Source organism: Musca autumnalis, unplaced genomic scaffold, assembly GCF_047663935.1.
Source record: "Musca autumnalis isolate F117 unplaced genomic scaffold, ASM4766393v1 scaffold_2, whole genome shotgun sequence".
NCBI lineage: Eukaryota > Metazoa > Arthropoda > Insecta > Diptera > Muscidae > Musca > Musca autumnalis.
The window spans coordinates 106,862,141-106,887,904 of NW_027411755.1; the positions used below are offsets into that span (position 1 = coordinate 106,862,141).

Here is a 25,764-nt window from a genome sequence, read left to right on the forward strand (position 1 = left end):
TTAGTGGTAACATCGCTGGATGTTCCAAGGTGGCCGAGAAATGTTTAATTCCAAATGGTTTCCGCATTTTAGGAAATTTTTAATTCCTTCTGCCGTTAGAATTTGAACATATCCAGGACAAATGCAACTTTGTGCATTCGCACAAAGTGATAGATGTCAAATTCTAACGAGTAAAATTCGCGCCACTTTGCCACACCTAGCTTACTCGCTACATTGTAACTTCACTTCTTTTCGGATATTCGTCCACGAAGCAACACCATTTGCAAATAAAAAGGTAAAGATATTGCTTTCGAAACAATATTATAAAATAAAGGATTATAATTTTTATTATTACAAAAGAATTGATACTGTTGTTTTCCTTTTGGTTTTTTTCCTTTTATTGCTCCGCAAGCAACCCTCTATTACAGAGAGTACGGTTTTTCAACACGAACTGACAGTGTTGCAAAATTTTACTGATCGCTACCAATATCATGATTTCATCCCGGCGATGGGAATTATCAATTGGCTTCTCAGTTTTTGAAATGATGCCTTTTTAGCGAAAACCCGAACTCTTTAAGTGTCTAGTATTCTTGAGTGGAGTATTCCCCCATTGGCTCAACATCATTTATTGCCCTCTATTACAGAAAGTACTGTTTTTCAAAACGAACTGACAGTGTTTCAAAATTGTACTGATCGCTACCACTGTCAGTTCGTTTTGAAAAACAGTACTCTCTGTAATAGAGGGTAATAAATGAAGTTGAGCCAATGGGAGAATACTCCACTCAAGCAATCAAATAAAAAAATCTTTTTTCTTTTTATTTATTTTGTACTGTTGGTTTCTTGCCGTGAGCCTCGAAAATATTTCAAAAGTGGAAATATTTTCCTCAAGATTCATCCACCAAGGAATAATGAAATGAAAAAATGAAAGAAAATGCGATGTATTAGAGGTTTTTTTTTTCGAACGTCCCCACGCCACTCTTCCCCGCCCCTGCCGACCGAGGGGGCCACCTCACCATAACGTAGGGAGAGCGTACACCCCATAATCCGGATTATGGAGGGTTAGTAGGGTAGGAAAATTCCGGCTACAGTTAGACATCAGCCGGATTTACATTAAATAGTACTTAACAAGTTAATAAAACAGATTATGCAATATGGACAACACAACATATATCGGGCAACAACTTGATTCTAAAGCTGTAGACGTAAAACAGAAGACTTTATTATAGGTAAAGGGTCTGTCAAGTTTATAAGTGCAAACAAATTATTATAGATTTCACATAATGATCTAAACGGATTGCTTAGTTCATAGTTAGATCTTGCTAATGGAAGGCTGAGCGGTATGTAATTCTGAGTAAACCGCGAGGGCACATTAAATTTTATTTCGCCAATTAAAAATCTTGAATCAATCTGACCACGTAAAAGTTTTATTAAAAATGTTGATCTAAGCATTAGACGTCTCCGTGCTAAAGTCGGGAGATCAATAAGATGTAATCGATGTTCATAGGGGGGAAGTGCTTCCACTGTACTCCAAGGCAAACCTCTAAGAGCAAACAGGAGAAATTGCGTTTGGACAGATTCTATCTTATTGTAATAAGATTTGTAGAATGGGCTCCATAATACGCAACCATATTCTAATGTAGGCCGAACCAAACTGACAAACAAACGTTTAGTTACATACGGGTCATCAAATTCCTTGGAATAACGTTTTATGAACCCTAAGAGCGATTTCGATATTGACACAGGATTCAATGTGTAAATTAAAACGTAGTTTATTATCTAAAATGACACCAAGATCATCAAATCAATCAACATCATCAAGCTTGTGAGAACCGATAAAGTATTCAAAATAAAGAGGTCGACTTCTAAACAGCGATAATTTTTTGCATTTCTTTAGATTTAATGACATACCGTTTATACTACACCAATTTACTAGAGAATGCAAATCATGTTGGAGTTTTAGTGCTTGATTTCGCGTATCAAGGTTGCAGAATAGTTTAACGTCATCAGCAAACATTAAAACTTTAGAAAAATTTATCACAGAAGGAAGGTCATTTAAGTACAGAACGAAAAGTAGTGGTCCTAAATGACTTCCTTGAGGAACACCAGAGTGAACAATAATGTCTCTTGAAATTATATTATTGAAAGATAGCTTTTGGGAGCGATCTTGCAAATAAGAAGAAATCCCTGATAAAAGTGTAGTTGGAAAGCCCATTGTATCCAATTTGTGTATCAATAACTTATGCACGACCGTGTCAAAGGCCTTGCTAAAGTCGGTATAAATTACATCTGTTTTATGTTTTAGAGAAAATCCATTGTGAACATGGCAAGTAAGTTCCAATAGGTTCGTTAAAGTTGATCTCCCTTTTATAAATCCATGTTGATATGGAGAAATAATTGGTGAAACAAAATGAATTATTCTACGTGATACCAAAAGTTCAAAAAGCTTTGGGATTGCACTAAGTTTTGCAATGCCCCTATAATTTTCAACGACAGTCCTACTGTGAAATAAGAACAATAATTGTTCTTTATTGAATAAGAACAATAATGGTTCTTTATTGAATTTTTGAATCAGAACCACTTCTTACCAAGACAACAGTACTGGTTGATGCTTAGGTGAGAAGTAATTTATTTACAAGAAAAATTATAAGGAAAGGCTAAGTATGACAATTTAGAGAGAGAATGAGAGCATACAAAACACAATTCTGGGCAGAATTAGGGATGCCGAATGCAAATATTTCGGATCAAAGAAAAATGGAAATAGGGTTACCAGTTGGGGAAATCCGGCGTTAACACATACGAAGTTTTCAATGATGGGAATGTGGTAGATATACTTAAACATTATGAAGTCTTCTATATGTTCAGGGGGTGCATGACAGTAACGGGGTCCGTCTAAATGGTTTTTATGGGTTCAGGGAACTAATATTTTCTGGATTTTAATTCACCCCTATATACTTAAAAAAGTTATATTTATATTTAATACTTATAATATCTCCATGTCGGTCAAATAATGCAATCAAAAAATGTTGAGAGGTGGAAACTTTATTTTGACGCTCACTGTATGTACACTATTTTCACAGTATGTATATGTATCTGCATGTTACGAATAGACAACAAAACAATTACAGAACATTCGCAATGACGCACCCGACCTCGTGGTCTTCTATTCCCTCTTCTATAAGATGGAAAAGCTTTTAGTGCAATTTTACCGTGTGGCATAAGACTAACTGAAGAATATCGAATTGTTTTAAACAAGATTTAATACCGAAGAGACGCCGATGTTTCTTACCCATTTAGAATCCGAAAGACATTTCGGTAAAATAATGTGGTTAAAACGTTAAAAATACCAAAAAACGGGAGGTGCTGTTCTATGGGGGCTATATCAAAACGAGAATATATTCTGAAAAATTTCTAGAGGAAAGTTTTGTTGACTGAAAGAAGGCTAAATACCAAATTCCAATAACTTGGGTATGATAATATGGATAAACCCTTCAAAATACCCAAAATAGGGGGTGCAGTTCTATGGGGGCTATATCAAAATAGTTACAGATTTCTGGGGGAATCTTTTGTAACTCCAAAGAAGACCATATACCAAATTTTAACCATTTCGGTAACATAATGTGGGTGAATCTTTCAAAATACTGAAAATCGTTCAAAATACTGACAAATACCAGGCAGAAAGAACACTAAATACAAAACACAACACAAAATACAAAACTTCAGTAAGATAATGTGGCTGAAACCTTCAAAATACTATTTTCAATACCAAACATCATCAGAATTAAACTATAATTATATTATATTAGGTGTAGGGTATAAAACATATGGCATAATATTCGATTTCAATTTCACATTATAGTGCGGTATATCGATGAAGTAAATAATTTAAGTTGAATACTACAAATCATCACAGAACATGAAACAAACATCCTAGCGTAAGTATCCCACTCATAAACTATTTCATATAGTATGCATAATTTTGGCATTGGTAATATTTATTTTCAGACAAATTATTTAGATTCCTATTCCTTAGAAGCTGTCGTATAAAAGTATGAAAGGTCTTTGTTTGCGTAGCAATGAAATTAAAAGAAAATAAATAAAAACACCAAGGATTAGAATTTTTTCTCAAACAATATTGAGTTATGTTTTATTATGGATTGTTCGTGGAACAATCACTTATTTACCTTTTACAGAGGGTACTGGTTGTATTGCTTTGTGGACGAAATCCAAAGAGCGAGTGAGTTAAGAAAAGCTGGGATGTAACAAAGCGGAGCTTAGAAAAAAGTTACTCGTTAGATCTTGTTACTATCCTTGTATTTGTGTACGAGATACACAAAGTTGTATACAAAGGTAGGGAACCAAATCTAACGCAGGGGTGGAAAACCCATATGGAATATAAAATCATTTAAATTACTTAAACCAAGTTTGAAATTAAACATTGCCGCCCGAGTTGCAACATCCTGCTATGTTGCAAAATTAATAATAAAATTAAAAATAAAATAAAAAATATATACAAGTGCTTTTTCATATTATTTTTTCTTTAATTCATATCTTTTTTTTTCTTTTTTCAAAAACATTATAAACTAGTAAAAGTTATTGCTCGATGAGCAGGATCGTTTGTTGGCTCGAAGAGACCTGATCCGTTAACTTTTATATTTGACAAATGACTCGAAGAGTCGTGTGACGAGGGCTCGATGAGCTAAAGGCAATTGAAGATTACCCCTCACATTGAACTTAAATATTACATCGACCCGATATCACCCAACCGAAAATGGTGAGCTGGGCCCATGGGAAACCAGGTATCGAATAGAATTGAGGCTACATTACCTTATGGTAGACTTCAGGACCCAGAACAAGACTGACTGCAGCAGATTGATAAAACCGAGGATCGGCTAACTGCAGACCAGCGAAATGCTCCTTATAGTTCTCGGACACAGACTCCGAGGAGCCATGAGGTGACCCAAATCTGTCACCCGCGCCGACACTCTTACTTGCTGCGATTGATCGTAGCAGGATGCGACGAGCACCTGACAGAACCGCTCTGGACCCACCAGAACAGGACACAGACCAAGGCTGTCAGCCAATGATCGGCAAATTACGCTGTGTCCTGCACAGGGATCCAGAAGAGTCCTGACCGGTATCCGACGATCGGGTAATAAGACCTGTACCACCAATGTAGGTCCGAGCGTAGCTACAGACTGAAAGGCAGAGACAGGCCGGTACGTCGCAGAAGGCAGAGTGTTATGCTGCGGAGCAACAGAGGGACCTGGCAGTGGAGGTTGGTCAGTTTTGGCAGACGGACGTTCCGAAGATCTACCTTTACGTAATTTGGGTTTGGTTTGAGTTTGGTTGGCAGGGGCACCGTCGTTGGGAGAAGGCTGGTGAAGCAACGTATGATGCTCCTTGTTAAAAATTTTGCAATGATACCGACTGGTACATTGGGAGATATGGTGCACGGCGGACATACAGTTGCCACAACACTTGTGAAGTGCCACCATATGCAACCTTCTCTCAACTCGAATTTCCTTAAACTCTTTGCATTCACGAAGTAGGTGATTGCCTTCTCCCGTTCCTCATCAGACATGGGGACGTTGTCCTCAATCTCAGGGAGAGTTGCAGCCATCTTGCCTAAATCTTCCATCTTCTGTGAAAAATAGAGAGGATGCAACAATACAATGACGAGGAACGCATTATTATTATTTGGCCAGAATGACCAATGTAAAAAACCGTAGGCCGTTTTGCAATTACCATAGCCCGAATATTCGCGACTCCTTCGCTACCATCAATAGTCGTTTTTCATTTCGCGAAAAAGTATAGAGGACGCGAAAGCCGACACGAGATATGGACTATAATAATTACGGTTGCGCAATTAATCTAACGATTGGCCGTTTAATAGTGCCGTTTTCCGTATAGATGTCTGCGACACGTACTCGATTATCAGTACCCGGGTGCACCGCTATTATTCGACCTAATTTCCACGAAGTGGGAGGTAGATTTTCGTGAGGTACTACTATAAAGTCACCCGTTTGTAAATCGCGTTGCGGAAACTTCCATTTATATCTTTTATGCAAGCTCTTTAAGAATTGTTGAAGGCAGAATTGTTGAGTAAGAGCTTTCATTTTCCGGAAGCGATTTACAAGGTGAAGAGGCGATTCATCTATTAAGGGCTCCGGAGGAGATAGGATCGGAGATCTAATAAGGAAATGGCCGGGTGTGAGTGCTACCGTATGTTGAGGATTGTCATTCATGGGACAAAGGACGTGAATTTAAACAAGCTTCGATTCTGGAAAGAATCGTAGAAAGTTCCTCAAATGTAAATTTGAAGTTTTTAGCTTGTTTACGGAAATGTAATTTAAAACTTTTTACTGCGGCTTCCCAAAGACCACCCATGTGGGGAGCGCCGGCAGGTATGAACTCCCACGAAAGTTCTTGATAGTGCAGCGTGGAACACAGACTATTTCGACTTTCGCGGACTACGGCTTTGAAGTCCTGCTCTAATTCTCTAGAAGCTCCAACGAAGTTGGTGCCTTTGTCAGAAAATATAGTTTTTGGACAACCTCGCCTTGAAATGAAGCGTTGGAAGGCTGCTATAAATGTTGCCGTGGACAAATCTGATTGCTTTCGTAGAAAAGCAAACAAAAACACAGACGTACCCCTTAGTGATTTTAGTCAAGCGGCCTGTAAAGGATTTGAGGTCAAAAGGACCTGCAAAGTCAACACCAGTAGTGGTAAAAGGCCTTGAACAAGTTACTCTTTCCGGTGGAAGAGCAGCCGTAATTTGGGTACACGTACGACTTTTAAATAAATGGCAAGTTTTGCATTTATTAATCGCTGTGCTAATTAATGAAGTGAGTCTTGGGATCCAGTACTCAATCCTGAGGATGCGTAGAATCAATTGATTTCCACCGTGGATGGAAATGGTATGAATAAAATTTACCAGAAGACGTTCAAAAAGACTGTGGTAAGTAAGAAGAATGGGATGTCTTTCTGAATAAGAAAGAGTGGGTGACCGTGATAATCGTCCGTTAAGTCTCATAACACCTGACTCATCCAGAAATGGATTTAATGGGAGAAGAGAGCTTTTTTGATTCAAGGGAACCTTATCTAACAGACACTGATAATCATCCGCGAAGTGTGTTTTTTGAGCTAGAACAGCTAGACGTAATCTAGATGCTTTAAGCTCCGAACTTGAGAGGTTGTCATCATTGTAAATGTAACGACCTCTATATGCACGGTGAGTGTTATGGATAAACCTATACATATAAGATAGGATTCGTAAAGCCCTATCTAAAGATGAAAATCTCGCTAAAAAGTCCTCGGAATCAGTTAAAAATGAAGCATGCGCCTTGACAGCACGTATTTCAATATCGGTGTCAAGTGAGGTTAAATTAGAAATATCCCACTGAGAACTATCTTGGCGGAGCCAATGTGGTCCATGCCACCATAGTTGGGATGAGGCGAGCTCAGAGGGAGAGACCCCCCGGCTGCCAAAATCCGCGGGATTATCTTCAGAGCGCACGTGATGCCAATTACCTCTGTCCGTAATCTCCTGAATCTTACTAACACGGTTGGCAACAAACGTAGTCCATGTAGATGGAGTTTTGTTTAGCCATGAAAGGACGATTGTAGAATCGGTCCAGCAATATATTTTTGGAATGAAATGTCAATTTCATTCTGAATATTTTTTAATAATTCGGAGGCCAGGACGGCTCCGCAAAGCTCCAACCGTGGTAAAGAAACTGACTTTAGGGCTACCTTAGTTTTGCAGGTCAGGAGGTGAGTATAAACGTTTTTATTCGGAGTTACTATCCGAATATACATCACCCCCGCGTATGCCTTTTCTGACGCGTCAGAAAAGACATGAAGTTCGGCGGAACAATCTGGCGTATAATGAACCCACCGAGGAATGTGAATGGAATTCACATCCTGGTAACAGTCCACGTTCTGTCGTAGACAGCAGTGCATCATCCCATCCGATTTTATCTGTCCAGATCTTCTGCATAACTATTTTTGCAGTAACTATAATTGGGCCTAACCAACCTAAAGGATCAAATAGTTTAGCAATAGTTGACAATGTTTCTCGCTTCGTGTAGTGATCCTTTGAGGGTAAAGCACTCACACTGAAATAAAACAAGTCAAGCTGAGCATTCCAACGTATTTCCAGAGGTTTGGAAATGATAGCTTCAATGAAGGAGAGAACCTTAGCATCGATTAAATCTTCCGTGGGAAGATTTTGCAAAATAGCACGGTCATTTGCTGTCCACTTCCTCAATTTAAATTTTGCAGAGGAAAGAGCTGCTATTAATTGATCTCTAGAATTTAGGGCTGTACATATGTCATGATATCCTATTAGTACGTCGTCGACGTACATGCACCTACGAAGTATGTGTGCAGCGAGAGGATATCGATCGTTAGTATCGTCCGCTAATTGTAAAAGCGTCCGTATAGCTAAGTAGGGGGCGCAATTCACGCCAAATGTCACCGTCTGCAATTCAAAATCCTGAACAGGTTTTTGTGGAGAATCCCGGAAAACTATCGGTTGAAGTGGAGTATGTGCCGGATCGACACGTATTTGGCGATACATCTGGGTGATGTCGCAATTAAAAACGAATTTAAATAGTCTCCACCTCAGAATAAGCAAAACTAAATCCAATTGCAGAGTAGGTCCCACATGTAAAATGTCGTTAAGACTTTTCCCGTTGAATGTTTTGTTCGAGGCGTTGAAAACCACTCGAAGTTTGGTAGTCTGTTTGTCGGGATTTATCACGGGATGATGAGGCAAGTAACAAACCGAAGAGTTTGTTGAAGCGGCACCAACAGGCCTCATATGATCCAATGCTAAGTACTCATTAACAACTTGATCATAGACTACCTTTACTTGTGGCTTTCGAAGGAGGGATGCCTCATTTCGAAAAAAATGTCGTAAACAATTTGCTCGGGAGAAGCCTAACTCCACCTGTCCAACTATCTCAGTCTTGAGGGGAAGGCTAACAACGTACCTACCGCTTATAATAGTCCTCGCATAATTGGTCAGAGGGGGATAGAATTTTACGTTTGGGAATTTCCTCAAGTTCCCAAAAGCGAGGAAGAGTCTTGTCAAGATTTTCCTCTTCTGAAAAGCTAACCTTTGTTGAAAATACAGGAATATTTGGAGGGGGAATCGGACCAGTAATGATCCAACCAAAGACCGTATTTTGTGCTATTAGCGACCCTAAGATATTGATGTGAGTACCCTGTTGTAGAATCTTTGGATAAAGATCTGCTCCCAGCAAAAGATCAACAGGTCGACACTTGAATAAATTGGGATCTGCCAAACGAAGATTTGGCAATTGAGAAAAAATGTCAGCATTGACGGTAAAAGAGGGCAGATTGCCCGAAATAGATGGCAAAATTAGGGCCGTAGTATTTATTGAACGCGATGCATCCAATGGAGAAGTAATGCTAACCGAACATAACTTGCGTGGTCGAAACTGTCTGATTAATCCCAGAAATGGAAGCTAACGTTGTAGTAGCTGTGATACCTATAAGGCGTTGTAAACGCTCTGTAATAAAATATACTTCTGAAGCGGGGTCAATAAGTGCCCTGGCAGGGTACGTGGTACCATCATGAACGATGTTCACCATTGCCGTGCCTAATAGGACATTCCTGCTTTGTGCAGTATGGAATACCTGTCTATTAGCAGAAGACGAAGAATCTGATCTAATACCTGTAGAGGTAGAGGGTTGATCAGAAGAAGCTCCTATTGTTGGACGTTGCTGTCGAAGACGTTCCAGCAGTTGTATTGTCCCTGTGTAGCAAAGTGTGATGTCTTTTATTACATTTACTGCAAGTGTAGGGACTACTACAATGATTAACTACATGTTTAGGGGACAGACAGTTAATGCAAGTGTTATGTGGCCTAATTGTATTTATTCTTTCAGGAACTGAAAGTTTTAGAAATTTTTGGCATGCTCTGATGTGATGAGTTTGTCATGGACAAAGAACACATGTTTTATTGGAAGATGCACGAGAGGACCTAGAAGAAGGGAGGGAATTTCGAGGTGAAAATGTGGGGGATCGGTTCGTGCCAGCATTCGTGAAATGCGAACGAACTTTTTTACTGGTGGATGGTTTGCCAGTATCTATACCCCTAATGTCACGTAGGCAGGTAAGAGTTTGAATTCGTTCTGTAAGAAACGAGTCCAAATCGTCCCAGGAAGACAAAGCAGATTTGTCTTTAACACTTTGTTCCCAAAGTGTGACACTATTTTTAGGAAGTCTCTGAAGACATATGAACACTAGAATAGGGTCCCAGTCTTCAGTTGAGACGTCATAATTGGACATGGCAGAAATACATCCATTAATACCCCTCTGTAATTTCTTTAACCCTGAACTAGTCTCACTTTCTAAAACTGGTAGGTCAAATAAAAGTTTAAGTTGGTGGTTCTCCAAAATACGTGGATTGTCGTAAGTCTGTTTAAGAGCTTTCCACGCAGGACCAAAGTTTTTGTGGGTTAGTGAAAACTTTGCCACAATTTCATGGGCGTCGCCACTGCTCTTTTTATTTAAATGGCATAGACGTTCAATGTCACTAATGCCAGTATTATTAATATACAGAGCCGAAAATAGGTCTCTAAATGTCGGCCAAGAAAGGAAGTCACCGTTAAATACTTCAATGTCGCAGGGTGGTAAATTTAACCTATTTCCAATATGTTCATCACCACAGGATGTGAATGATGTATTGGAGGAATGGTGAGAATGATGCTTGACATCCAACATTGAAGTTGCACAGTCGGAACGATGTGATCTATTGCCTACACTAGCGTGAGGGGAAGATGTTGCTACTGATGACTTGGGCGGAGCCCGAAGTCGATCTAACTTCCTATTAATAGAGGCGAGAGCATTTAGATAAGATCTAAATGCAACCTCATATTTGCCATCAACAGCAGTAACGTCGTTGCCAGAACTTTCATCTTCATTAAAGAAATTGAGACAATCGTCAAACGTAGTTTTTACCCTGTCCCATAATCTCTTGACCTCAGCTTCTTGTAGCTCTAATATGTAAATATCGAGCTCCTCGTCCCGTTGGGCACTGAAGCTGGCGTCAAATTTAACCAAAGCGTCAGTAGCTCTGATAAATAAATCTAGTCGGGTGACAGACATTTTAAATCAAAAACTGAACGTAATTCAGAAAAATTTAAATTAGAAATTCAAAAGTAAAATTTCGTTGAAAACGATGTTTTTTGTTATAAAAAACTATCAAAAATGTAGCACTTGCACCAGGAATTTGTTCGAAAAACAATTTTTTATAAAAGAACGATACTGTAAAACTGCACGAAAATGAACCAAAGTTTTTGGAAATCTATTATTTTGCACGAGATGCAAAAAATTTGAAGAAAGTGACACGTGATGTCAAAAACTGTATGCGAAAATCCAATAAAAATTTTAAATTTTCACCAAAATATTGGCAAAAATAATTTTAAAACACGTGATGCTTTAAAATAAATTTATTTTATTGGTGAGAATGCACTGAATTTAGAAGTAGTCGTAGAGTATTTCAATAATGTATCGTGAATACGGCAATATATTTGAGGTTTAACGTGATTAAACCACCAAAAATTCTTTAAATTTTAAGAAAAAATTCAAAACTCACTCTAAATTTGTTTCAGTGTATTCAAATTTTCACAAAATGTTTACAGTGTATCGTATAATACACGTAAACTATGGCAATGTATTTCGCAATTACCGACGGTAGGGTGCACGGACTGTAAAAATCGCTAGCGAAGTAATCGCTAGCGAACAACAACAAATTATTCAAATAAATCAGTTTTATTCAAAATAATTAAGTAGAAATTTTGAAATAAATGTATATGTAATATAATATATAAAAATAATAATAATTTTAGAAATATGACCGAATATAGGGTGCACGGTGTCGAAAACGCGAATAAAATTTATTTTTGGTTGATATCCGAAAGATTCAACTCAAATATATAAGTGCCAAATCTGCCACCCGTATTAATTAAAGGTGGAAACAATCAGCAGTAATGACAAAAGAATGACATTTATTCTTTTATATTGGAATTGTTATTGTTGTGATGATTTTGGTGTTTAGCGGCTCGATTGGACCAATGTTTGCGTAGCAATGAAATTAAAAGAAAATAAATAAAAACACCAAGGATTAGAATTTTTTCTCAAACAATATTGAGTTATGTTTTATTATGGATTGTTCGTGGAACAGTCACTTATTTACCTGTTACAGAGTGTAATGGTTGTATTGCTTTGTGGACGAAATCCAAAGAGCGAGTGAATTTAGAAAAGCTAGGATGTAACAAAGCGGAGCTTAGAAAAAAGTTACTCGTTAGATCTTGTTACTATCCTTGTATTTGTGTACGAGATACACAAAGTTGTATACAAAGGTAGGGTACCAAATCTAACGCAGGGGTGGAAAACCCCTATGGAATATAAAATCATTTAAATTACTTAAACCAAGTTTGAAATTAAACAGACTTTGTGATATCACAATATTCTTAAAAAACACAAAACCTCGTGCGTCATAGTAGTATGTAATTTATCAATGCCCTTTTTTGGAAAATTATAGATATATATTAAATACCCGATATTCTCTTTGACGGCTATTATATAGCTTATATAGTTTTCAAGAAAATCGGAGCTAGTTTTTTGGTATCATTTGTAATTAATAATTATTTAATTTTTTTCTTACAGTACAACAAAACGGCAGGAACAAGAAAACTTCTTGAAAAGAAGGTCTTTCCACATAGAGAACCGAATGATTTGGCAGTTTATTCACACTTGGAAGATGCTTTACCATATATTAAGAAAGGTGGATACGCCTTTCATTGTGAAGTCGTCGACGCGTATCCCGAAATAGCAAAACAATTTGATGTGTCGGAAATTTGTGATTTACGGGTGGTTTTTGGCCTTATACAAACGGAACTATTAAATTTTGTCATACATAAAAACAGCCCATATACAGAACTTTTTCGCATTGTGTAAGTATAAAAATTATTTATGGCTGTGAGAACCCAGCAAACCAAATGTCGGTACGTATGAACAATTTCGGAAGCAAAATCGTTCAGATTTTCCGTAGTGGAATTCGTTCCGATTTCGGAGAGAATGTCGGAAGCAAATTTCCCTTCGAATATACTAATGTTTTTCTTCCGATTTCGTTACGAATTCTGAGCAAAATGTCGGAAACAAATTTCCCTTCGCAACGGCAAGGGGTTCGTATCATTTAATTTGTTGTCGAAAAACAAAGTGGTTGGTTATAAAATTCGTATATAAAATTTTTAATATTTTAATTATAAATACAAGCTAGTGCTGACAGACTGAACATATTCGCACACAAAGTTTACATTGTTCTACTATAACTACAAAATGATAACAACAGTGAAAATTATTAGAATCTTCCAATAAAAAAAAAACTTAACAAGGAAGAATTGAACAATAACAAGTAAGAAAAACGTTATGTTCGTCCGGCTTGAACTTTTTATACCCTGTATTGAAGTGAATAGGAACAATTAGTTTAATTTCGTTTTATTACAAGAGTAGTAAATATATCTCAACTGATAATACTCCCTTCAAAACAGCTCATATGGGGCGACATTTTTGTTCTTTCCAAAACATGGACCAATATTTACAATTTTCCGAATTGAGCGAAATACATAAAATTGGGCCTAAACCTGGATATTCTGGATATGATTCACTTTGGCAGTTTTGTTGAGATGTGTGTTTTACTTACTAGTTGCTGTAGTCAAGCTTAATCTCATATTTGTTGTTTTCAAATTTAGAAAACAACAAGTTTAAAGTTTGAAGTAGTTAAAATTGATTACTTTTGGGGATGGCAGAGAATACTTGTTTCGTCCAACGCCACTTGGACTCATCAGTTCTCTTAGTTCTTTGTATTGAAACAAAGAACCCTTCCCCAATTTTATGACGACTCGAGCTCCAGAATAAGTGTGACTAATGAATTCGTTTCAATGCGAATTCAACCGAAAACACCTAAAAACTCTCGTAGCCGCATATGTAAACCAAATTAACTACTCCCACTGTCATGTGTCTCCACATTGCAGAGAATGCACATAACTATTTTGATAGTTGTCGAAAAATTACAACAACCAATCGTCCACGGTGCTCTGTGTCTATTTTTAGATTCACTTTGGCAGTTTTGTTGAGATGTGTGTTTTACTTACTATTTGTTGTAGTCAAGCTTAATCTCATATTTGTTGTTTTCAAATTTAAAAAACAACAAGTTTAAAGTGGCAAGTAGTTAAAATTGATTACTTTTGGGGATGGCAGAAAATACTAGTTTCGTCCAACGCCACTTGGACTCATCAGTTCTCTTAGTTCTTTGTATTGAAACAAAGAACCCTTCCCCAATTTTATGACGACTCGAGCTCAAGAATAAGTGTGACTGATGAATTCGTTTCAATTCGAATTCAACCGAAAACACCTAAAAACTCTCGTAGCCGCACTTTCCACTTTAAACTTGTTGTTTTTTAAATTTGAAAACAACAAATATGAGATTAAGCTTGACTACAACAAATAGTAAGTATTCTGGATATGGTTAGTATACAACATCGGGAGCACCGTTCTGTGGAGGCTGTATAAAACGTTGACCTGTACCGATAAATTTCTGGAGGAAATTTTCGTAACTCCAGCGAAGACAAAATACCAAACTTCAGTTATTCCCGTTGAATAATGTGGTTAAAACTTTCAAAATACCGAAAATTGGGAGGGACCTTTCCATGGGGGCTATATAAAAACATGGAACAATAACGGAAAATTGCAGGTGGAAAGTTTTATACCACCAACGGACTATCTTTCGGACTATATCATCCGTTTCGATGGGATATTGATGACACAACTTTCAAAATACCTTAAGTCGGGAAGTACGGTCAAAAGGGGGCTATTTGAGGACGTCGACCTATACCCGCACATTTCGGGTGGAATGTTTCATATCCTATCAAAAACTTAATACCAGATATCAGCTATTTCGGTGGGGAACAAAGACTAACTACCAAATGTCAGTCATTTCGATGGGATATTAAACAGGAACCTTCAAAATACCGAAAATCGGAAGGTACCGTTCTATGGGGGCTATATGAAGACATGGACCTATACCGAAAAATTTCAGGTGGAAAGTTTTATACCCTCAATGAAGACTAAGTACCAACTTGCAGCCATTTCGGTGTCATAATGAGGCTAAAACCTTCAATATACCGAAAATTCGGAAACTATGTTTTATGGGGGGTACATCAAAACGTGGACGTATACCGACAAATTTCTGAGTAGCCCAGAAAAAGACTACATACCAAATTTCAGCCACTTCGGTGGAATAATGAGGACAAAGCCTTCAAAATACCGAAAATCGGACGGTACCGTTCTGTGGGAGCTATATGAAGACGTTGACCTATACCGACCAATTTCAGGTGCAAAGTAAAATTTGGCACTGCCATATCCTATGTTACATCTGGGGTTCCGCAGGGGAGCCATCTTGGACCGGTATTATTTACACTGTTTATTAATGATCTGCCAAATGTTTTACAAAACTCCAATATTCTCATGTTTGCCGATGATGTCAAAATATTCCAATCATTCAGTGACCCATCGAATCAACATCTTCTACAATCCGATTTAGACCGTTTCTGTCATTGGTGCAATATAAACATGTTGGAGCTAAATGTCCTTAAATGTAAGCATATGTAATTTTTTAGACTAAAGAAGATTGATACTTCTTATTATCTTAATGATCAAATTGTTGAAAATGTTGTATTCATGAATGATTTGGGAAAATTCTTAGACAGCTGTTTAAATTTCAATGAACATATTTCTGCAATTATAAATAAGGCCTACAGAAATCTGGGATTTATCAAAAGATGGAGTAGAGAATTTTCAAACCCGTTGGTAACAAAACAACTGTATATATCATTATTATCTGGGATCCAACTTATTTAATCCATATAAAAGCAATAGAATCTGTTCAAAAGCAATTTCTTTTGTTTTGTCTTAGGGGTCGCTGTTGGACAATACATACACTACCATCGTACAAATACAGGTTAAACCAAATAAAACTCCCCACTTTGAAAAGTCGAAGAACTATGTTGAATGTGACCTTCATACTAAACATTATGCAAGGAAAACTATTTTCTGATTTTATCTTGAAAAAGCTTTGTTTTAACGTACCATTTAGACAAACACGTAACTATCAGTTATTATATGTAGATTACTATCGGTCAAATTATGAAAATAATAATCCCTTACGCCGTCTGCTTTTGAAATTTAATAAATTTTGTAGTATAATAGATGTTGGTGAATCACGATAATCAGTAAAAAGAAAAATTATAATATCCCTTAATGAAAAGTTTTGTTTTTCTCTATTTTTACTTTTTGTAAATTTGATATTTTGTTTTTGATGTTTTTGCAACAATTATTATTATTATTATTATTATTATTATTATTATTATTATTATTATTATTATTATTATTATTATTATTATTATTATGCAATTTTTATACCCTTCACCATAGAATGAGGGTATATTTTTCCGCTTGTCACGCATTGAAATATGTACTTATTTGCAACCCTATAAAGTATACATTTTTGTTATCAGGATAAAATTCTGAGTCGATATAGTATAGATTAACTGATATAGTCTATCAAAATTCTTGAAACCAAATAAAAAATTTATAGACACGTTTTAATGGCGGTTTCATTCATTATTTTGAAGAAATCAATAAAATAAAATAATTCAAAATACCGACACATTTTATTTTCAAACAAAACAAATCACACATATTCCAATGTTTGAATGTATATGTGGATTTTGTTTTCATTTCTCATTTGGTTCTCATTTATGGAACATAGTTGTACAAATGTACATTCAAATTAGTAGTAGTAGTAACGGCAGTCGCACTATAGTTTGCGAAATACATGAACGAATTTTTAGACGGAAGTGAGTAACTGCTTTCCTTTCGTACAGGTTTGTGTATTTACAAAAAAAAAATTAATATCATAATCAATATAAATATTTATGTATATCGATTTATAAAATGGAAGTTTTTCTGAAGGTATTAGCATGTTTTCTATATAAATACATGAGTTTATAGTTGTCCAGTATTGATAAAAATTTTAGCGAAAATGTTGCCAAATTAAATATTTTTTTTGTATCTTGATTAAAAGTTCATAAACATTTAACTACTATTGCCACCCATATCCGCCGCCATATTTGAACTTATTTTTTACTTTCGGTGTCTACATTTAAAAAGTATATTAGTTAGTTTCATCACTTTCCATCGCCGCGTGTACAATCAATTTTGTGACCTAACCTCAAAATGTGAACAATTGTTTTTAGCTTTTGTTACGGGTTTCTTTTCAAGTTTAATGTTTTTATTTATGTTTTGTTATTATTGCTAAATGTTAGTGTCAAAAATTACTTAAACATTTTACAATTTAGGTGGTTTAAAACATGCAGTACTTACGCGGATTTTGCCAGAAATAATTGAGAATGATTTATCAATAGTAGAATTGTTGGAAAAGGCTGTAGAAGTCAAAAATAAGGACATCGAAATGTTCAGGTACCGTCAAAACAGAAAATGTTAGAGATTAATCAAACAAGAGTAAATATCAGGATCTGCTCAAACCTAAGAGTAAAAAGACGTCGCATATAAAATGCGCGAATTGATTTTTTTTATGTTTTTTGTATATCTTTTTGTTTAAATAAATTTTTTATTTTTCATATTTGGTTTTACATTGATTTTTATTTAAAAAGTATTTGGTATTATTAATTGCTATGTATATGGACGCATTTATATCGAAATTTGCATAGGACATGTCCGATCTTGCTCAAAATTTGTCATAAAACTTGTGTGGCGATATATACACAGCCCCCAAAATTTTAATATAATAGGTCAATATTTACTATTTTTGTCACACACCCCTATTCAAATACATCAGCTGTGCTATGGGGGCTATATCAAAAGTGGACCTATATAAACATTTTGTGGTAGAAATGTTTTTTATCCTTTGGAAACACAAAATACAAAGTTACAAACAATTCTGTGTTCAAATGAGACTAACACATTCAAAATATATTTTTGAACTTTAACATTACCGCCGTCCTTCAAACATCTAGCCATGTTACAACCAAAATATTCTTAACTCTATTAAATTAAAAATACAACTAAAAATAAATGATAAGCGGAACCGTCAATTTTGAGGATTTTTTTATTATTTAATTTTTTTTATTTTTTATTCTCTTTTCCACAAACAAGTGATGGTCGATGAACCATCGAGGCAATACAAGATTGCTCCCACAATTTTTCAAGACCTTAGGTTTCGCTCTAGGCCAACCGAAATAGCTTTCTTGACATTAATCCTTCAAAGACAAAGGCTGTATTTTTTGCTACATTTAATAACATCTATGTTTCGGTGGAATACAATAATGTTCATGTTGACTTTGTCTCAGATGTTTTGTGTTTAGGAGTGATGCTTGATGACAAGCTAAATTTTGCTAATCATATTAACATGGTAACATCTCAACTTAATTCCTCTCTGCGTAGTCTTTACACCACCGATCTGGCTCTGCCACTTTTTATTAGAAAGCGTTTGGCTTATGCATTAGTGATGCCGATTTTCCTGTACTGTGTTGAGGTGTATTCTGGTACAACGGGAAGTAATTTTGATATTATACACTTAGCAGTCAATAGGGTCATTCGATTTGTATATAAGCTAAATCGCCGAGCTAATATCACCCCTTATGTGATAGATTTTTTTGGTTGTACGTTTCAGTCACTTGTAAATTCTGGACTTCTCCTCAGTTTTTTTAAGTCTATCAAACACCAATGCCCTTAGTTTATGGTGGACAAATTTGTCTTCGGCCCCTCAATTAGGCGTAATCAAATTCAAATTCCTATTGTTCACCATATCATGGATGAATCATTTCTGGTGCGTGTCGCACGCTTGTACAATGACTTGCCTAATGAAGTGAAAATTTTCACCATGACTCCCTCTACATTCTGCATTCAGTTTGGATAACAAGTAATAGTTCAAACGCACTTATATTGTACTTAAAAACGTGTGTTCATTTCAGTCTTATTATTAACCCTTAATATTTTGTTTGATCTCACAATTTTTTTTTTTATTTTTAATATTAATATAGGATTTTTTTTATGTCCTGATTTTGGAGTAGTGTATTTTTCTCAGGGTTGTATATAACGTAACCTTTTAAATATTTTTTTTTTATCTCACTAAATTTTAGTATTATTTTTAGTAATAAATATAGGATTTATTTTTTCCCGATTTTGGAGTAGTGAATTTCTCAATGTTATGCATAATGTAATCATCTCTTTTGGCCGTATGGCTTTGTTTACATGAAAGAATTTTTAAATAAATAAATAAATAGTTAGTTGTGCTCAAGGGAAAGCCGGACTCGAATAAGTTTGTGATTAAATCACCTTCGGGTACACGTCTGGACCAAGAATTAGTGCGATGTGAGCGGACTTGTGGAATTCGGGGTCAGCTTATTGCATCCCAGCATAGTAGTCTTTTATGTAGTCTGGAGCCGATTGTGAAGGAGCGACCACATGCTCTAAAGACATACTCCGTGCCGAAACTCGAAGCACTTGATTTGGATCATAACATGACTGTAATGTAAGTTGGCAGAACCAATCTTGACCAACGTTAAGGGAGTTGAGCTGGAGTTCATTAGCAAGCGTGGAGCATATACGGCTATGCCCAGCACAGGGATGCATTAGCCCTCGGTCTGGTATTTTCGGTCCGGAAGGACAATTTTTACCAGCATTGTCGGCCCCAGGATCACAGTGGGCTGTATGGATTGAATTATCAGACAGACAGAGCCCGAAGACTCGGACAAGACCGGACACGATGGAGCGGACGAAATCGATGTTGATAAGGGCGACGATTGGAATGGACGAGACGTAGAGTATTTATTATCCGAAGGGCGGACACTTTCGTGAAGAGTTTGGTTGGAGTGGAGAAGTGTATGGTGGTTCCTTTTACACTTCTCACAGCGTCGTAGACTAAAACAAGCTTTTAGAATGTGCGATCGGGTTAAACAATTCGAACAGAAGTTATTCTGTACCAGAAACAAATCCTTTGGAAAAAAGGTAGCTGTTGAAATTGATGACAATCTTTCAAGAAATGCCTATGCATGCACATTGCACATTTCCGACCGGTGAAACGACTTGATCCTGTCACACAGAACTCGCCTGTGCAATCTCCCTATGGGGAGAAGCCGGTTCTGTTTGTTTGGCTAGATAGCCGCTATTGCTGGGCAGAAGTACTGGAGGTGTATCGACTACCGCTTCGGACATTCTGGATCGGTCGCCAAAGTTGCCGTGCTAGTCTCCTGATGAGGGGAAGCAACCGACGCTTTGTTGTTGGGAGCCACTGTTGCCGTTATCTTCTCCCGATGAGGAGAGGCAACAGGAATCAGAGCAAGAGTTGCCATGCAAGTCTCCCGATGAGGAGAGGCAAGCGATGTAATTTTCATCGAAGGGCCTGTTTTGCTGGCTGGAAGCCCCAGATCAGACCCCTGATGAGGAGCAGTTACCTCGGTAATCCTTCCCAAGTCAGAATCTTGAGATCCCAAAGGATCCATATTATTGTCTTCAAACTCTCTCTCTCTCTTCATCGGACATGGGAATGTTTTCATCCAATGTGGAAGAGAAGCGGCCATCTTGCTCAAGTTTTCCATATCTGCGAAAAAATGGAGATGGCACGGTAGACAGAGACGAACTATCTAATCTTGGTAGGTCAGAATAACCAGCTTAACTACCGGTCGTTTCACGATACCGCTTTCCGTTTTCACATCCGCGACTCTTACATGACCGTTGGTTCCCGGATAGACTTTGACGACTCGACCGAGTTTCCACGAAGTGGGAGGTAGCTGCTCATTTCGAAGAACTACTAAATCATCCGTTTGAATATCGCTTTGCGGAAATTACACTTATAACGATGCTGGAGATTCTTTAAATATTCTTCTTTCCAACGAAGGCAGAATTGTTGAGATAGAGATTTTAGTTTTCGATACCGGTTCACGATATCCAAGGGGATTCGTTTATGATTGGCTCCGGAGGAGCAAGTATCGCAGATCCGATAAGAAAATGACCAGGCGTAAGGCGTAACACGGATCTCATTTAATGCCCATTTAAATTCTCGTTCTAACCCTCTAGATGCACCAACGAATTTAGTGCCTTTGTGCGAGAAGATAGTCTTGGGACAACCACGGCGCGAAAAAAATCTGTTTAAAGCAGCCAAAAAGGTTGCGGTGGATAAATCAGACGCTGGTTCCAAATGGATTGCTTTCGTAGAAAAGCAAACGAAGACGCAAACATAACCCTTTTTTATTTTACAACCTCGACCCGAAAAGGATTTGATATCAAATGGACCAGCGAAATCGATACCTGTTGTAGCAAATGGTCTAGAAATAGACGTAGTTTCCGGAGGAAGAGATGCCATTATTTTGGTGCAAGTGCGTTTCTTTGCCAAGATGCACGGTCGACAATGCCTTATTGTCGCCCTAATTAAAGAAGTAGCACGAGGAATCTAATACTCCAAGCGAAACGTACGAAGCATTACTTGATTTCCTCCTATATGAATTTGTTCCACCAAAAGTTTTGCGAATCTACTATGATAGGGTAAGAGAATAGGATGCCGTTGAGAAGTGGAAAGAGTTGGAGATTGAGCTAGGTGACCATCTAACCTCATTACCCCTTTTTGATCCAGAATTTGATTTAAAGACAAGAGAGAACTTTTCGAATCAAGTGGCCTTTTATGAAGTAGCGTATAGTATTCCTCTGGATAATATGCCTTTTGAGCTAAAAAAGCAAGGGGAAATCTGACTGAATGAATCTCAGAAATGGTAGGAATGGACCCTTCAAAGAGATATTTTCCTCTATGAGCAGGATGCGTGTTTTAGAGGAATCTAAGAACACATGCGATGGCACGGATTGCCCTGTCTAGGGAAGAAAACTGGTTCAAAATATCTTCATAGTCTTTCATGAACGTAACATGTGTCCTTATTGCACGAAGTTCGACATCCGTATCAACGGAAACGTTTTGGATGTCCCAATTTGAACTGTCGAGACCTAGCCAGTGTGGACCATGCCACCAAATTTGTGAAGAAGCCAACTCCGAAGAAGAAAGCCGCCGGCTGTCTAAGTCGGCAGGATTGTGCTCAGACCGAACGTGGAACCACCTATTTTGCCCAATATTCTGCTGTATGCGACAGACCCTATTCGCCACGAAAGTGGTCCATGCAAATGGAGTTTTCTGAAGCCACGAAAGAACGCATAATTCTAAATGAGGCAAGGAAATGTTCTTCAAAGGAGCTGCTTTTGTTTTGCATGAAAGCAAATTTATGAAAATTTCTCCAGTAGAAAAATCAATGCGAATGCAAACTACGCCCGCGTATGCCTTTTCTGAGGCATCCGAAAAGACATGAAGTTCAGCCTGGCAAGTGGGAGAATACTGGACCCAACGAGGAATTGAAATGGAATTAACGCCCTGATATGACTCGACGAATTTTTCCCATTCGCGTTCTGTAGAAGATGGAAGCGAATCCTCCCAACCAATTTTTTCGATCCAAATACGTTGAATAATTATTTTTGCTACAACTATCACAGGTCCTAATTATCCTACCGGATCGAATAATTTGGCGATGGTTGACAAAACTTCCCGTTTGGTATATTTGGACCGGTGTTCCAGTGGGCTTACACTGAAATAAAAATGGTCCTGCTGTGCATTCCACCGAATACCCAGCAGTTTAGAACTTCTTGCTTCCACGAAAGAAAGAAGCTTAGCGTCGTAAAGATGCTCCGAAGGAAGCGATTCTAAAATGCTCCGATCATTGATGTCCATTTCCGTAATTCAAATTTGGCGGAAGAAAGAGCACCAATTAATAGGTCTCTGGATTTTTGCTCTGTCTCCAAATCGTGATAACCGGTCAAGACGTCATCTACGTACATGCACTTCCGAAGGATATGTGCATCTAACGGATATTCATTCTCGGTGTCATCGGCCTATTGAAGTAAAGTCCGAATGGCAAGATATAGAGCACTATTTGCTCCGAATGTTACAGTCTGAAGCTCAAAATCTCCAACCGGTTTGTGGGGGATTCCGAAATAGAATTCTTTGGAGAGGAGTTTGAGTATGATATACTCGAATTTGCCTGTACATTTGCGTTATGTCACAATTGAACACAAATTTGAAAAGTCTTCATCTTAGAAAAAGTAGGACCAAATCTAATTGAAGTGTTGGATCAACATAAGGAATATTATTAAGACTATTAATATTAGAAGTCTTATTTGAGGCGTCAAAAACCACTCTCAATTTTGTTGTTGGTTTATCCGGATTTATAACCGGATGTTGCGGCAAATATCAAACCGAAGAGTGTGCTGAAGTTGAAATAATTCTCATGTGGTCTAATTCTAGATATTCCCTGACCACCACATCGTAAATGTCTTTAACTTGTGGTTTTCTTAGGAGGGAAGTCTCGTTACGGAAGAATTGTCGTACACACTTGATCCTAGAATGGCCTAGCTGACCTGTGAATTCAGGTATGATGGGAAGTGTGACAACCTATTTGCCATCTAAGTCCCGACGAATCGTCCTCTTGAAATTTTCTTCGCAAAATTTGTCCGAAGGAGACAAAATAGCGCGCTTTGGAGGTTCTTCCATCTCCCAAAAGCGAACAAGAGCCTTGTTAAGGTAATCTTCTGGATAACTGATTGTGGTTGTTAAAACCGTAATATTAGAAGATGGAATTGGACCGGTAATGATCCAGCCAAAAACAGTTTTTTTGTACCATTAACGAACCTAGAATGTTTGATTGAAATCCCTGAAAAAGAATTTTAGGATATAAATCAGCGCCTAGTAATAGATCGACTGTTCTAGATTCAAAGAAATTTCTATCAGCCAAACTAATATTTGACAAACGGAAAATCAAGAAAATCAAGGATAATTTTTGGGTAGTAGTGACATACTTCGGTTAACACGAGAAATGGTAGCTTGTGTTGAAGTGGTAGAAATACCAAGACGACGTTGTAAACTTTCAGTAATGAACGACGCCTCAGAAGCTGGATCAATAAGAGCACGTGCAGGATAGGTGATGCCTTGATGAATTAGATTCACCATAGCTGTACCCAGAACAACATTTTTGTTTTGTGAAACATGATGCACTTGTCTACTGACAGAGTGTGATATTCCTGACAAAGAGCGAAGGATGAAGTCCTAGATGATTGCGACGAAGTCGCTGTACGAGCGGCTTGCAGAACCGGACATCTCACGGTGTAAAAGTGTGTGATGTCGCTTATTGCATTTACCGAAATTATGTTTACTGACACATTTTCTAACCTCATGACCAACTGTCAGACAATTAATGCAACAATTGAAACGCTTCATCACTGAAAAACGACCTTCGGATAATTTTGTAAATTCTGGACAAAACGCAAAGGATGTACTAATTTACTAATTTGGTACAAAGAACACATGTTTTAATTGCAGAGGCACGAGAAGAAGAAGGAGGAACCGTCTTTGTAAAATGAGCTCGCACCTTCTCCGAATATCTCGGAAACAAGTAAGGGCCTGAATCCTTTTCGTGAGAAAACGATCCAAATCCTTCCATGCAGACAATGCCGATTTGCCTTTAACCGTCATTTCCCACACTGTGACGGTAGATTTAGGTAATCTTTCAATGCATAAGAAGACCAAGATGGGATCCCAGACGTTCGTAGAAACGTCGTAGATCGCCATAGCAGAAATGCATCCATTGATTGCCCGTTGAGAATTCTTCAAGTCCGCTAAGGCGGCTGTTGTCGATATACACAAAAGAAAAAAGATCCCTGAATGTAAGCCAAGACAGAAAATCACCATTAAAAACTTCTATGTCGCAAGGTGGAAGATTTAAACTATGCATAACCCGATCATTAGAGGCGGAAACCTCAGCTGACCTTCCTGTTTGGTGTGAAAGACCAGACAGAAATAAAGCATCTTCAGGAGGAATATCATCTTTTCTAGGAGTACTAGTAAAATTAGTATTAAAATTCGATGGAGGATCAACTTGAATATATATACTGAACGACTCCCAACGAAAATTATGTTGTAGTCGAAAAACTTCAAAAAATTCAGAAAACATTATTTTATTTTTTAGCGAATACTAACAAATGCAACACCAAACAAGGTTAAGAATCATTTTATTGTAGTTTCAGCAACAAATCCACGAAAACCAAGAAAAACTGTCCATAAATTTTTCTCAGTGTAGGAAAATCAACGAATATTTGCACTGTGTATCGAAAAATACACTGCTTTTAGTTGGATGTATAGAAATATTCACAAAATAATTATTACCGAAAAGAAGTAATCAAAAAGTTAAAAAAATAACGCCAAAATCGCAAAATTCAACTAATTTTCAATATTTTTTGCTGATTGCGAGGTGCAAGAACTGTAAGATGCACACTACACGTCAAAAGAATAAATAAAATTTTAAAAATTGAAATAAATATCAAAATATTCAAATAAAATCGTATATATATTTTAGAATAATAACGAAAATTATTATTAATTATCGATACGACCGAATGTAGGGTATATTTTATACCGTCCCGAATTTCCAATAGAACATTATCGATTTTTAATCAAAACAAAAAAAAATATTTTTTTTTTTCAAAAAATAAAATTTTCACATTTTAGTGTGACCTGACTTATTGTACCTTGTGGGTGGTTATCGACTACTAATGAATTAACCAACTACAATGTATACAGCACT

General features: G+C 37.2%; 1 protein-coding gene across 3 annotated transcripts in view; it reads left to right on the forward strand.

Moving 5' to 3' along the window:
• The window catches only part of Ir31a (Ionotropic receptor 31a), a 128,295-nt gene that overhangs the window by 39,608 nt on the left and 62,923 nt on the right, over window positions 1–25,764 (forward strand). For all 3 annotated transcript variants that reach the window (XM_073968685.1, XM_073968684.1, XM_073968686.1), the window contains exon 2: window positions 12,683–12,969. In XM_073968685.1, the coding sequence (XP_073824786.1) occupies window positions 12,683–12,969 (287 nt within the window). The remainder of the gene's footprint in view (window positions 1–12,682; window positions 12,970–25,764) is intronic.